The following is a 14,095-nucleotide window of genomic DNA, read 5'->3' as shown; positions in this document are numbered from 1 at the left end:
AAAAATATGTTTTATTCCGCAAAATCTCCTAGGCTTTCTTTTTGCCGAAAATATCCTTCAACTGGACAGATCATTTCATTCGAAATTTGCTTGTATGCCTTTCGGTCTACAAAATAGCATTTTCCCAACACTGATGGTGTTGGTGATTACGTCTCATATGCAAACATGGGCAGAGCAGGTGTCGAATATGTTGATTATTGGCTCCATTTCTAGGCCTCAAAATTAATTAAAAATTAAATAATTACAATTAAATCAGTTTCGTAGAGCAGAAAAAGTTTTCATTTCTATCAAATGAAAACTCACCCTTTACCGAACAGCAAACGAATCGTTGTAACATAAAAGAAATATTAAAACGCTAAGGACTTATTCTCCAACTCGAAATATAGATTGAAAAAAGGAGAAAGTTATAATTACACAATTTCATTCACAATTATAGTTTGCTGCACAAAGCGCGTGAAGTCCTTTTTTACAAAATGAGCAAATTATATTTTATCGATTTAATTTTCTGTCCTTTTTATTACCACCTACATATCGCCTTAAAGTTCGCCCTGGTAGCTTTTGAAGTTATTTTCAAGAATCTATCAATCCAAAAATGAATGAGCAATGAGATTTTTTCTATCTAGATTTATTCAGTTTGAACCCCCAATATATTCCCGAAAGACGAAATCCTACGTTAAAGGGTGCCAAGTCAAAAATGTTAACATAAAGCCGGGCTCAAAGATTAATCTTTAAGCTGTAGCACGAAGTATACGAAGTATTCAGCTGTTGGTTCAACATTCACCAACACACATCGCAAAAATAAGTAACTGTGAGGAAAATGAATAATTAGGTTGGGGAAAAAGCTATCAATTATTTCTGGGTGAAAGTCAAAACTGTTTTTAATATGCTTCGGATCGTCCTAATTGAAATATGCACCGTTTTGTTGTAAAATGTATTGCCATTCTAAAGGTAGCTTCATAATGTCTCTATCAAAGAAGTATTGTTCCTTATTAGCGAAACACTCCAGCAATAGATTTTTACTATCTTCTCTTGATCCCAATTTTTTATCACTCTGGAAATTTTGCAATACGAGAAAAAGGTGGTAATCGCTTGGTGCTAGGTCCGGACTATATGATGAATGCATTGAAACATCCTTATCAAGCTCTCAAAATTGTGTAGCTTTGCGTCGTCCTAATGGAACACAATGCCTCTTCTGTTGACCAATTCAGGACGTTTCTGATCAATCGCTAGCTCTAAACGGGCCATTTGTAGAGATCTGAATTTAGTGGTTTGCACTAAAAAATTTAAAAAAAGCAAAGAAATATCTAAGAAATATATGCACGTATTAGGCTGTCAAAAAAGTCCTGCGGTATTTCCGCGAGGTGTCGTTGTAAGCGCGTAGTTCTAGTTGTATGAATTGTATCGAGTCATACTATAGCTTGTTGGAAAGGTATTTTTGCGTGCTATAATATAGTCCTTGACGGTGTTTTGTTTGGTTAAGTCGTTCGTGAGTTATAGTGTCGCAAATATGGAGCAAAATAAAGAGAAAATCCGACATATTTTACAGTACTACTATGACAAAGGCAAAAATGCATCTCAAGCTGCCAATAAAATTTGTGCAGGTTATGGACCCGATACAGTTTCCATTTCCACCGCACAACGATGGTTTCAACGTTTTCGTTCTGGTGTAGAGGTCGTCGAAGATGCGCCACGCTCCGGAAGGCCTGTCGTCGAAAATTGCGACAAAATCGCTGAATTAGCCGAGAAAGACCGGCATAGTAGCAGCCGTAGCATCGGCCAAGAGCTGGGGATAAGTCATCAAACCGTTATTAACCATTTGAAGAAGCTTGGATTCACAAAGAAGCTCGATGTGTGGGTGCCACACACGTTGACGCAAAAAAAGTCGGGTGGGTAATGTCGGGGACATAACCGGAGTGACGTAGGACTATACAAAGGGGACAGCTTTTGTTAAATATATATTTTAAATATATTGTTTTATTTTCTTCTCCTACGTGAATACCTACCTATCTACCTGAAAAATGGATTAGTTTACTGTTTACTCTTTATGAATCAACATGTTCTGAAAAGAACCTTTGGTGTTGTGTTTTTGTTATCACTCGATATTCCCATCTTGTTCGGTTAAACCTTCCTGTTTAGCTATTGCGTTTGCCACTCGCCACAGCTTTCACAGTTGGAAAATTTATTCCCATCCAGCTTGTGACATATTGTTCAGTAAATTACATTTAATGCGACGTGCCGGAGAAACACTTTGCCACTCACTGAAACTAATTGTTGCCTTGATGAGCGCCGAACCGAAGCTGCTCTGTTCTTGATGCGGGTTTTCTGATTGTCGTGAGCAGCTTTGCAAGCCAACTCGAGCTCTCCGACGGCCGAAACTCTATAATCGTTGTTAGGTATACTGGTGCTCCGGCACCAATCCGTTCGGCCTAGTTACCCTTGCGGAGCAATCAGTGAATGCGACCAACAGGGAACTGGAGACCTGCACGGTTCGAGTGAGACTTTGCCTTTCCTTAACTTGTCCTTCTTTGTTACGTCCACGATGCCGATGCCGTACAACCACACGGGTTTACGGTTTGAAAGAAAATAAGATATTTTGTTGGGGTCCGCGTGTTTTATACTCTAGCGGTACACACTCACAGGATAGAGACAAATCGGCAGACTCAGCCAGAGGGGCGAGTCCAACGAGACGAACGAATGAGCGTTAAAAGGGAGCGATTGCAAAAAAATACATTCATTACGATTTGTTCGCTCGTTGGATTCACATGCAGGCTAATAAGGGTCCTTTTCAGGATCACAAAATTATCTTCAATCTAAAGAGTTTATTGTTTTGTTATCACTCGATATCCCCATCTTGTTCGGCTAAACATTCCTGTTTAGCGATTTGTTGCCACTCGCCACAGCTTTCGCAGTTGGAAAATTTGTTCCCATCCAGCTTTGTGACATGTTGTACAGTAAATTACATTCAATGCGACGTGCCGAAGCGCCACTCAGTGTCGCATTGGAGGCGATTTTAACCTGTAATGGAACATTTGCGATGACAGTGGACAGTGTCGACTTTCAATGTGGGGTCATAATTTGGATCTCTATGTTCACAAATGTCCAACTAAATAAGTCGCATTACATGTTCGCTAAATGTCGAACTAATTGTAAATTACTGTACTTTCAATCTGGAAACAATTTAAGAATTGATGAAAATTGAATAAACACATCAAATTCACATCAAATTGCATCACGGAAAAAACGCTGTAGAAATTTAATTTTTAGGAATTATATCTTCAGCTTTCGCTTATAATCAGATAAGAGTGTATAGATCACGTTGGCCATGCTTCACTGTCAATTTTTCGTAAATTTAGAAAAATGTCGTCGAACGAAAAAGAGCGTCGTGAATTAATCCTGTGCACTCATTTCGAGAATCCGGAGTTGTCACATCGGGACATCGGTAAGATGCTGGGAATCGTCCAATCCACGGTCAGCAGAGTACTAAAACGATACTTCGAGAACCTAACCATCGACCGAAAGGTGAAGAACGGCAAAAATGGATGCTCCGTCAGTGAAAAAGATCACAAGCGCGTAGTTAAGCAGTTTAGACGTGATCCGAGAAGTTCGGTCCGGGATGTCGCCAATAAGCTGAATTTGTCAAGTTCATTCGTCCAGCGGACCAAGCAGCGGGAGGGCCTGCGTACATACAAGGTTCAGAAGGCTCCTAACCGCGACGAAAGGCAAAACATGGTGGGGAAGACGCGAGCCCGGAAACTGTACACCGAAATGCTGACGAAGCCGCATTGCCTGGTAATGGACGACGAAACCTACGTCAAAGCGGACTTTCGTCAGCTGCCGGGCCTGTTGTTCTTCTCCGCAGAGGACAAATTCAGCGTTCCGGAGGAGATTCGCAAGCAGAAAATATCCAAGTTTGCCAAAAAGTACATGGTGTGGCAAGTGATCTGCTCTTGCGGAAAGCGGAGCGCCCCCTTCGTGATGACCGGCACGGTAAACGGGCAGGTTTACCTTAAGGAGTGCCTACAGAAGCGCTTACTACCACTATTGAAGCAGCTCGAGGGCCCGACCATCTTCTGGCCGGATCTCGCTTCGTGCCACTATTCAAAGGACGTGTTGGAGTGGTACGAAGCCAACGGGGTCACCTTCGTGCCAAAGGAAATGAACCCGCCCAACGCGCCGGAGCTTCGCCCAATAGAGAAATATTGGGCGATTATGAAGCAGGCCCTCCGGAAGAACCCAAAAGTTGTCAAATCGGAGGCGGACTTCAAGAGAAAATGGATTTCTGTTCAAAAAAAACTACAACCTGACGTTGTACAGAACCTTATGGACGGGGTAAAGAGGAAGGTGCGAGCATACGGGCTTGGGCTCGAAGTATGAATAAAAAGAAAATGCCAAAAGTTGTTTAATAGTTTTTATTTTACTGTCTAAAATTTTCAAAAGGATCGGTCTACTGGGCGAATTTCTACAGCGTTTTTTCCGTGATGCAATTTGATGTGACACACCCTTTAATCAGGAAAGTCCCCAACTATCAATAAGCTCAGAACAACTGCCAAATTCACATACTCATCAGATCCTGGCAAACAAATTAAGAAAAAATCAATTTGTGTTTTATTATTATTTTGGATAATGTTTTAGAAAGCATTGAACTGTATTTCCTAAACTCTTTTTTGGAAGGTTTAATGGCCCTGAAAAGCGCCTTGTTTTATGGAATGGTTCCAATTTAGAAAACTTTGTACTCGTGGTTTTGAAAAAAAACCATTTCGAACGCCCTCGATGCCGCCTTGTTCTGGATTTGCCACCAAAGCAGTTTGTATAAAGAACAAACTTTTTTCTTCTGCTACCTGATGCCGTTTTGCGATTGCGTTCGCCAGTCGCCACTCGATGCAACTGCCTGTTGTCTTGATGTCCACCGAACCGAATGTGTTCTGTTCTGAATGCGGGTTTTCTTATCGTCGCGAGCAGCTTTACCAGCCAACTCGATCACTTCGACGGCCGAAACTATATAACGCCGGCTAGGTGGACTGGTGCACTGGTACTAACGCGCTCGGCCTAGCTACCCTTGCGGGGAACTCCAGATCAACACGGTTCGAGCGGGATTTTGCCTTTCCCTTCACTTTTCCTCCTTTGCCATGTCCAGACATGGCTGCTTGGGTTGGTTTGTTGAAGTGTTTTGATGCGAACCGATGTGGCGTACGGTTTGAATGAGAATGATCGATACGGCAGCGGAGCGGGGATTTTTAAGCTGACTGGCTGGCTCGAGAATTACGCATGTGTGAGACAGCGACCAATGTTTCGTTCATTTTTTTCTTTTTCCTTTCCAATGGTGCTTCATTCTATTTCGCTGCTGCTCTGGTTGCCCGTTTTGGTCGGTACGATTTGAGGAGCACAAAATGGACCAATCAAAAATGGGCACATAGTGCATTTGGACAATGCTTGATATTTCACAATTATTCAATTATTTATCTCAAAAAAAATGAAATGTTATTCATTATGATAGATGCGTAGATATATTTCCTATCAATTGATGCCAAAACCATTGCGATCTATTGAGAAATGCTCGAGTTATAAGCGTTCCAAATCTTGCATTTTTTCCTACTTGTTCATTGCCTAGATTTCCATTTCACCCCCTATATCTTCCGGTTAGACGTAGTCCTACGTCAAAAAAATAGTATTGTTTGTTTATTTTGTATTCAGACTTCTGCCACCCAGAGTATGGGTTTGGAATATTATTTATTCATTGCCGTCAAAAACCCCATTTTAACGCAGCCAAAAACAATTCAAATGCACAAAAATTACTATTGACTTGAGAGAGCTCTATCCAACGAATATGTTTTCATTCCTGGCAACAACAATTTATCACGCTGCCCAAAATCGGCCCCAGGTGGAACGATACGAGAACAAGGCAACATCCATTCACATCTTGTTAACTCCGATTCTCTTTTTGGTTTCTTTCATGTATTTTTCTACTTGCGACTGCTGTTGCTGCTGCTGCTGCTACTGTTTTTCCACATATCCTCGCCGTCTCGTGACCCACAGTCAAACACAAATCTAGCGGCACGAAGTTACGATTCTGAAGATGAGAACATGGGCAGGAAAAAAGGACGGCCTTTCGACACGGGATCCGGCCTGAGAGCGCCCGTCTACTCCAAAGGAGATATTCGCGAGCAGGTGAGTATTGTGTAGCTCTGTGTTTACATATCATGATGCTGGCGGTCATTGATACGGAAAAGGCAAGATATGTTACGAAACATCGTTCCTGTCCCATCCCACTTTGGGGGGGAGGGAATCAAATTGATTCCATCGACTCCATTAGCGCTGATTTATGAGCGCCAGATAACATTGACCAATGTTAATGTTTTTGTTTGTCTGGAATTCGGGGCGAAACAAAACAAGTTAATTTTTGAAAATTGAAGAACAAGCGAAAGTTCGCCCCCAAACCACACTCTAATGCCGACGAGTGTCCTGACACTGAATGGGATGATGAATTGCGAAATGTAATGTTTCTTCGGCTATCTTTATCATCCCCCCGACGGGTATAAAATTTTTCGAAAGTATCAGACCTGTCGTGGGCGAAATTCGAAGAGGAGTTCGGTTAAGGGGGGCTGAAATAAAACGACGGACGATTCGTTCTAAGTTTTCACAACACTAATAAAGTGAAACCTCTTGATTGATGATTGTAATTTCGTCTGCAATTCCACGGCACGATAAACTCCTAAACAATATTTTACCGCACAGTGCGAGAGCAACTGGAGCAGAAATAACAATAGAATGCTATTAATTTCCCGAGGGGGGAATCTGCGAGGCGAAGATTTTATCTTCCAACACAAATAGCCGAGCTTTCTTCGGAACAAAATCTTTCGAGTGACAATGTCATCAACGTTAAGTTGTTGTTGTTATTATTGTTCTTCGGAACAACCCAAACTTGGTCCTTTTCCAGCGGGTGGCGAGCGAAGGATTTCCTCCCTTTGCCGGATTCTAATTCAATTTCTTTCCCCCGGCGCTCGAATCTAGCGGTGTCGATTGATAATTATGAGGCGCACATTAACAGGTTAGCGGAATTTTAGCCCAAACTTAATAAATGCGTTGTAATAATCAAATTAACATTTAATAATCAAGTTAACTGGAAAATTGATGATCCATGGGCTGCAATTTCTATGCACTGTGCGTTTGGGAGTTTCCGAAATTAGCTCACACCCTCATCAAAACAAATCTCCTCACAGGGAGTAATGAAATAAACGTTGATTGGTTGTTTTTCTCGGTTATGAGAGCCCATCCGCCCGAGAAAATAACGCTTCTATTGTTCCATTATTTTTTATAAAACAGAAACACTCGCCTCTTCGCATCCTCTAATCGTTCGTTCCAATTATGTCACGTAGGAGCTACATAGCTGGTAAAAGTCTGAAGCCGAAACGGTTTGGACGAATATTATTAAAAGCTGTGGCCATTCAAGAAAGCGTTCTATCAAGTAATTAATTTATATTTTTCGCGTGAACTATTCCGAAACGCGTATCGTTACTTTATATTTAGAATGGGTAATGAGAGCGACCTAATATTGTTCCGGAAAGCAATTCCCGATACATGATTCATAATGAGTCCAACCCTTTTCTCAAAAAGCAATTTTCTTCCGAAAAGACCTCCGCACAAAATTGATCATATCGGGCACGGAACCGGCCCTACGGGTGGCTTCCATCCCTTCCATATTGGTGATTATCGACCGGAAGCAACACTAAATGACTTTGAACGGTGAAAAAAGGTATTGGCCCCCGGGGGAAGAGTAAGCAGACATGGACGCAATTCGGATGATTCAATTACCTCGAACAAAAAATTGCTACTTTTCATCTTGCGGAAATCTCGGAAAATTTGAATTTTTTCCTCCTCGTCCCATCGTTCGGGTTTCGATTTTGCCGGAAGAAAATCTGATATCCTGCTGAATGCGAGAGCATGTCTTCTGAGGCAGTGCTGCTGCTGCTAAAGAATACAAGCTTGGCGTAAAAGTTTTCGAACACAAGTCGAGCGGCTGGATGTCACAAGCTGCTGGCTGTTTTCCACTCCGCAGACGGTTCCCTCCTGGGGAAACTGGGGAAACGAATTTCTGATTGAGAATTTCAATCCCTTCCGAATCAGATTCCGAGTTGTTACTCTGGAAATCGTATTGATTCGATGAGGAGGGAAAGAAACAGAAAAAAAACGAAACAATACGACAGCTCCGGCAAGGATTGTCAAGGATGTCAACAGATTGAAATTTAATATTTTAGCCTTTCTAGAATTCGTCCTCTCTGATGTCAGAGTGATGTGAGCCGATCTTCGGTTTGTCGAAGCACTCCGGCTGTTTGCTTTATGAAAAATGAATGATAACATGATTTGTGTCCGTCTAAAGGGTGTGTCACATCAAATTGCATCACGGAAAAAACGCTGTAGAAATTCGCCCAGTAGACCGATCCTTTCGAAAATATTAGACAGTAAAATAAAAACTATTAAACAACTTTTGGCATTTTCTTTTTATTCATACTTCGAGCCCAAGCCCGTATGCTCGCACCTTCCTCTTTACCCCGTCCATAAGGTTCTGTACAACGTCAGGTTGTAGTTTTTTTTGAACAGAAATCCATTTTCTCTTGAAGTCCGCCTCCGATTTGACAACTTTTTCGTTCTTCCGGAGGGCCTGCTTCATAATCGCCCAATATTTCTCTATTGGGCGAAGCTCCGGCGCGTTGGGCGGGTTCATTTCCTTTGGTACGAAGGTGACCCCGTTGGCTTCGTACCACTCCAACACGTCCTTTGAATAGTGGCACGAAGCGAGATCCGGCCAGAAGATGGTCGGGCCCTCGTGCTGCTTCAATAGTGGTAGTAAGCGCTTCTGTAGGCACTCCTTAAGGTAAACCTGCCCGTTTACCGTGCCGGTCATCACGAAGGGGGCGCTCTGCTTTCCGCAAGAGCAGATCGCTTGCCACACCATGTACTTTTTGGCAAACTTGGATAGTTTCTGCTTGCGAATCTCCTCCGGAACGCAGAATTTGTCCACTGCGGAGAAGAACAACAGGCCCGGCAGCTGACGAAAGTCCGCTTTGACGTAGGTTTCGTCGTCCATTACCAGGCAATGTGACTTCGTCAGCATTTCGGTGTACAGCTTCCGGGCTCACGTCTTCCCCACCATGTTTTGCCTTTCGTCGCGGTTAGGAGCCTTCTGAACCTTGTATGTACGCAGGCCCTCTCGCTGCATGGTCCGCTGGACGAATGAACTTGACAAATTCAGCTTATTGGCGACATCCCGGACCGAACTTCTCGGATCACGTCTAAACTGCTTAACTACGCGCTTGTGATCTTTTTCACTGACGGAGCATCCATTTTTGCCGTTCTTCACCTTCCGGTCGATGGTTAGGTTCTCGAAGTATCGTTTTAGTACTCTGCTGACCGTGGATTGGACGATTCCCAGCATCTTACTGATGTCCCGATGTGACAACTCCGGATTCTCGAAATGAGTGCGCAGGATTAATTCACGACGCTCTTTTTCGTTTGACGACATTTTCCAAATTTACGAAAAATTGACAGTGAAGCATGGTCAACGTGATCTATACACTCTTATCTGATTATAAGCGAAAGCTGAAGATATAATTCCAAAAAATTAAATTTCTACAGCGTTTTTTCCGTGATGCAATTTGATGTGACACACCCTTTAATGTCTTGTTTCGAGATTCTCATCCTGCCTTTTTTCTACCCCTTTGCTCTTTCTGCACCCTCCCTCTGTTATTCCAGTATTGCTTGACGGATCGACAGCTAAGTTCCATCGAACAGCCTCGGAGGGAGCGTTTTTTTGGCTGCTGGTCGGGCCGTAATGCACCTCAATCCTTTCTGGGGGTGTGCGTGGGGAGGAGAGCTCCGTCCGATGAAAACCTCGCCGACTACGCACCAATGCAGCGGTATCCCAGGTGAGTTTTATGTGGAATTGGTTCCAGCGAACGATAGCAAATGGAAGTCGTTCCTAATTAGCTAATTGAATAATTAAACTGAATTAATTTATGTTGAATATTTAAGAGTGCTGACATTAATTTCGAAACTTATCATTGTTCATGTTTGAGGAAAATTCTTAAATTCAGTTTATTGCGTTGTTCGTATTTCTGTGGGTATATTTTCTTGTGAACTCGAATAAGCTAACAAATAACGCAAACACCACGAGTTTGTATTGCGGTTTCGAGTGTCTGGAAGCTACACATTGATAATAATGAGGAAATTAATATAATATCTTATACATTTTCAAAGCTGTGAAAAAATGTACCATTTATGTTTGAAAAAAGGGCTACAACGGAAATCAAAAGCAACTCATTAATTATATTATCGAATTATAAACTTTGAAAATCATTCACCACCTACGTTCGAATAATGAGGTAAGAAAACAAAATAATTGTCTAATTAATCCTTATGGTTCACAGGAGTGTTGCCACACGTACAGATTTATCTGGAATGGTACAGATTTTTTCGTTATTTTTTGCACAGATTATGTATGGTACAGAGTACAGATTTTCGTCAAAAAGTACAGATTGGTACAGATTTTTTCCACGCGTTAATGGGACGTAGGAACACTCTTATGCCTAAACATCTACCATATGTTTAGATACGATAAACATGTGACATGTACACGAATAAATCCGTTTCTGTTACAGCTAAAATGTTAATGAGCTTAATTAAATAAACAAATTCCCCATACTATTGTTTTACAGAGATAAAGATCTTTAAGGCGCCAAAACTGTTCGATTTGTGCATCATATTTACAGCTACTTTGATTTGCTATTTCATCATGAACAGACTAGCACTTGAAGTTTTTTTGGGAACGTAAAATTGCCACTTTAAGAGTGAAGAGATTGTCATTATCGCATTCACAATGTCGCATTCTGGAGAAGGTAGCTGTTCATTGCGCTTTATAAGTCAGTGGAATTATTGATTCGTGTAGGCCAGGAAGTTAATGGTGTACATGACTCTAGAACGGACTCGATTATATATACAGTAGGGTGCCAAAGAATGTATGGGAAAATTTCGACCCTAAAATTTTAAAAAGTTACCCTATACAAAATATTTAGGGGAGTAACTCGGTAACTCTGCCGAGACATTATCACAAAAAAAGTGAAAAATAAAAATGAGAAAAATCGTGATTTTGTTATTGTTTTTCGTTTTTTTCAAATTTCATTATACACTTTATGAGAAACATTTAAATTTCAAAATAATGTTATACATGATAAAGGTACTCTATTGTACATAATCTGTTTGTTTCCGGCGAGTTTCAATCATGAATTTTTTTCAGCTAAATTTTTTTTATTGAAAAAGTCGCTTGGGGCAACATTATGTTAATTTTTGGTTTTTTATTGCAGATGGTTAGAACTTATAAGCGAAAAAGAGACCAATATTGGTCGGCCACCAGTTTGGATAATGTTATGAAAGCTATAGAAGAAGGTTTGTCTGTTCTGGGTGCTTCAAACAGTTCGGTGTGCCAGAACCAACTTTGAGACGCTATCGACGAAAATATCCAGACATGGAGGTTAGATTTTCAATTCAGCATTTGCATTTCCATGTTCTTTATGCAAGAAATATTAAATCTGTATCAATTTCAGGATACGTCGTCCAATAAAGGCTGCTTTAAAGCCACATTCAGCGAGCGGCCGTGCGGCCGCTTGAAAGCCGCTTTCAGGTCCAGCTTCGAAGAATTTCCTATTCGTTTGCGATTGAAAATTGCATAGAGCACCCTTTCAAAGGAACATGCGCTAGACGGACATGGGTTGAAATGTTTATGAAGGTCCATAAGCTATCTTTGAGAAAGCCAGAAAATACCTCAGCTGCTCGATTAATGGCGTTCTATAAAGAAAATTTTTTTTTGACTTATTTTTTCAAACATTGTCGATTTTTGACAAAAAAAAATTTCGAGATGACACTAGATCTCGACGTTTCATGCAATTTTTAAGATATTCGACATAAAAAAAAAAATTCAAAAACCCCTGGGTGATTTTTCGATTTTCAAAAAACTCAATCTTTGACCGCTTTGCGCCACTCTCCCTTAGGTCCGATTGAGCTAATATTTGGCATAGGGTGTTTTATCGAGGTGATGAACATTTCTCATGAGGTAACTTTTTGAAATTAGAGATGAGCATTTTCATTGGCACCCTATTATACAATCTCCAATTTATTTTCATCATTACAATCGAATAAAAAAACTTTTTTTTATTGTTCGATATACTCTTTTCATTGTTTTAAGAAAGTAAAAGAAGAATTTAATTTCTGATTCATCCTCTTAAAGTCAGAAAATATCTTTCTTAAAAAAATGCATATATTCGGACTCCTTCAGAACATGACAGAGGATATTTGATAAAAAAAAATCTTTCTACACATGTGTTCGAATTTCAACAATGACAAAGTTATTGAATCTCTTTTTTGACGTAGAACTACGTCTTTCAGGAAGGGTGCCAAATCAGAAAACATGTCACGTTTTTATTAAATAAAATTACCGTCAATAACTATTTTCACTATGAACGAATTCTCATGATTTGCATACCAATTGAATCAAAAATTCTCTATGATTTGTTTTATATGCCTCACATTACAATTCGCTAATCTCTAAACGGTTTAAATTCAAGAAAACTGGAAGAACTTCCTTTTTTCCCATCAATTTGTTCTGCCGATTTGTGTGGTAAACCTACCCGTATTTTGAATACTTTTAACTCTAACATTTCGTAACAGATCGGAAAGATGTTTGCATCAATTGATAGGAAATATTTCTACGCGTCTATTATAATTAATAAAATGTTATTTTTCATGATATGAACAATTGAATAACTGTAAAATATCAAGCGTTATCTAAACGCCGTAACTCCCAAGTTTTGATTGGCCTGATTTACGGTTTCTCCAACACAGACTTCGCAATCGATGTACCTGTGAAAATCCGCTTTGCAAATATACATGCAAGTCGGGGGTATTTTCGTTCCCACCGAGCTGTGTTTCCCTAACACTGTGCCTGGGGGAATCCGCTTTGTCAAACCATGCAAGCAGGGTTGCCATTAATATTTTTCAAAAAACTGGAAGATTGCTCTTAAAAAAAACTGGAAGAAAACTGGATCCTGTAAAATCTTCATTTTAAGAAGTTTGGTTTTGATTCATCTATAATGATTTGTTTTACCTATTCCAATGCTTGAGAAAAAGGACTTGCTTCGAAGCATCGTGTAGTATTTATATGTAGTTCATAGAATAGCGAAATAAACCATTCATCAACCGTTCGAGCAAATCAAAATAACATTTCCCACCACTCGAACATTACCGTGAAACAATATTTTAGGATCTTTTCTTCTAGAACCTCTGGAAAATAGGGTTTTATTTGGATAAAACTTGAAAAATATCGTATTTATTGCTCGACAATAAAGGTGCATGGCCAACCCACACCTCAATTCTTTGTTCTTTTTCTTCAAACTCGAATTTTAACATTTCTGTAGTGTTTGTTTTGACAACTTCGTTGTTACGTATTTCGCATTTACGAAGAATGTGTAAACTCCACCTGCGAATGACGGATCTCTATAGAAGCATGCCCGAAAAACAACTTGAAACTATTGAGAACCAGAGAACCAGAGGGTCCAAAGCCCCTAAGAAGGACGGTTTTAATAGCTGTTATTTATAGCTATTACGCAAAGAAAGATAACTACTCTCCGCCTTCGCGATTGAAGTTCGATACAGAGTACGCGCGACATATCGCACGGAGTATAGGTTTTAAAGAAATTCTCTCGTTCACCTTCTCAGGTTCTCAGGTACCTAAATACACTTTGAAGGATCGAACGAAAGTGTCAGAATACAAAAATTAGTCAAGGAAGGGTGAGAGAAGAATAATATTTATGCATTGTGAATTTATTTTACATGAAATTGGTGAAACTGAAGCACACAAATGAAAAAAACTGGATAAAACTGGACAGTATTTAGAAAAACTGGAAGATTTTAAAATTAACTGTTTGACTGGATCGAGGTGAAAAAACTGGAAGAATCCAGTTTAAACTGGAACATTGGCAACGCTGCATGCAAGTCGGGGGTATTTTTTGGTGTTGAGTACTTTTGTACTCGCTTGTCGTTGTGCAGACCG

At 40.3% G+C, this 14,095-nt stretch overlaps 1 protein-coding gene across 11 annotated transcripts in view; it reads left to right on the top strand.

Moving 5' to 3' along the window:
* LOC129777510 (histone-lysine N-methyltransferase 2D) overlaps positions 1–14,095 on the top strand; it is a 578,056-nt gene that overhangs the window by 385,111 nt on the left and 178,850 nt on the right. For all 11 annotated transcript variants that reach the window (XM_055783812.1, XM_055783818.1, XM_055783817.1 and 8 more), the window contains 2 exons: positions 6,034–6,165; positions 9,748–9,920. In XM_055783812.1, coding sequence (XP_055639787.1) covers positions 6,034–6,165; positions 9,748–9,920 — 305 coding nt within the window. The remainder of the gene's footprint in view (positions 1–6,033; positions 6,166–9,747; positions 9,921–14,095) is intronic.

Source organism: Toxorhynchites rutilus, chromosome 3, assembly GCF_029784135.1.
Source record: "Toxorhynchites rutilus septentrionalis strain SRP chromosome 3, ASM2978413v1, whole genome shotgun sequence".
Taxonomy (NCBI): domain Eukaryota; kingdom Metazoa; phylum Arthropoda; class Insecta; order Diptera; family Culicidae; genus Toxorhynchites; species Toxorhynchites rutilus.
The sequence above is the reverse complement of the archived record's forward strand: the minus strand, read 5'-3'. Positions and strand labels throughout refer to the sequence as shown.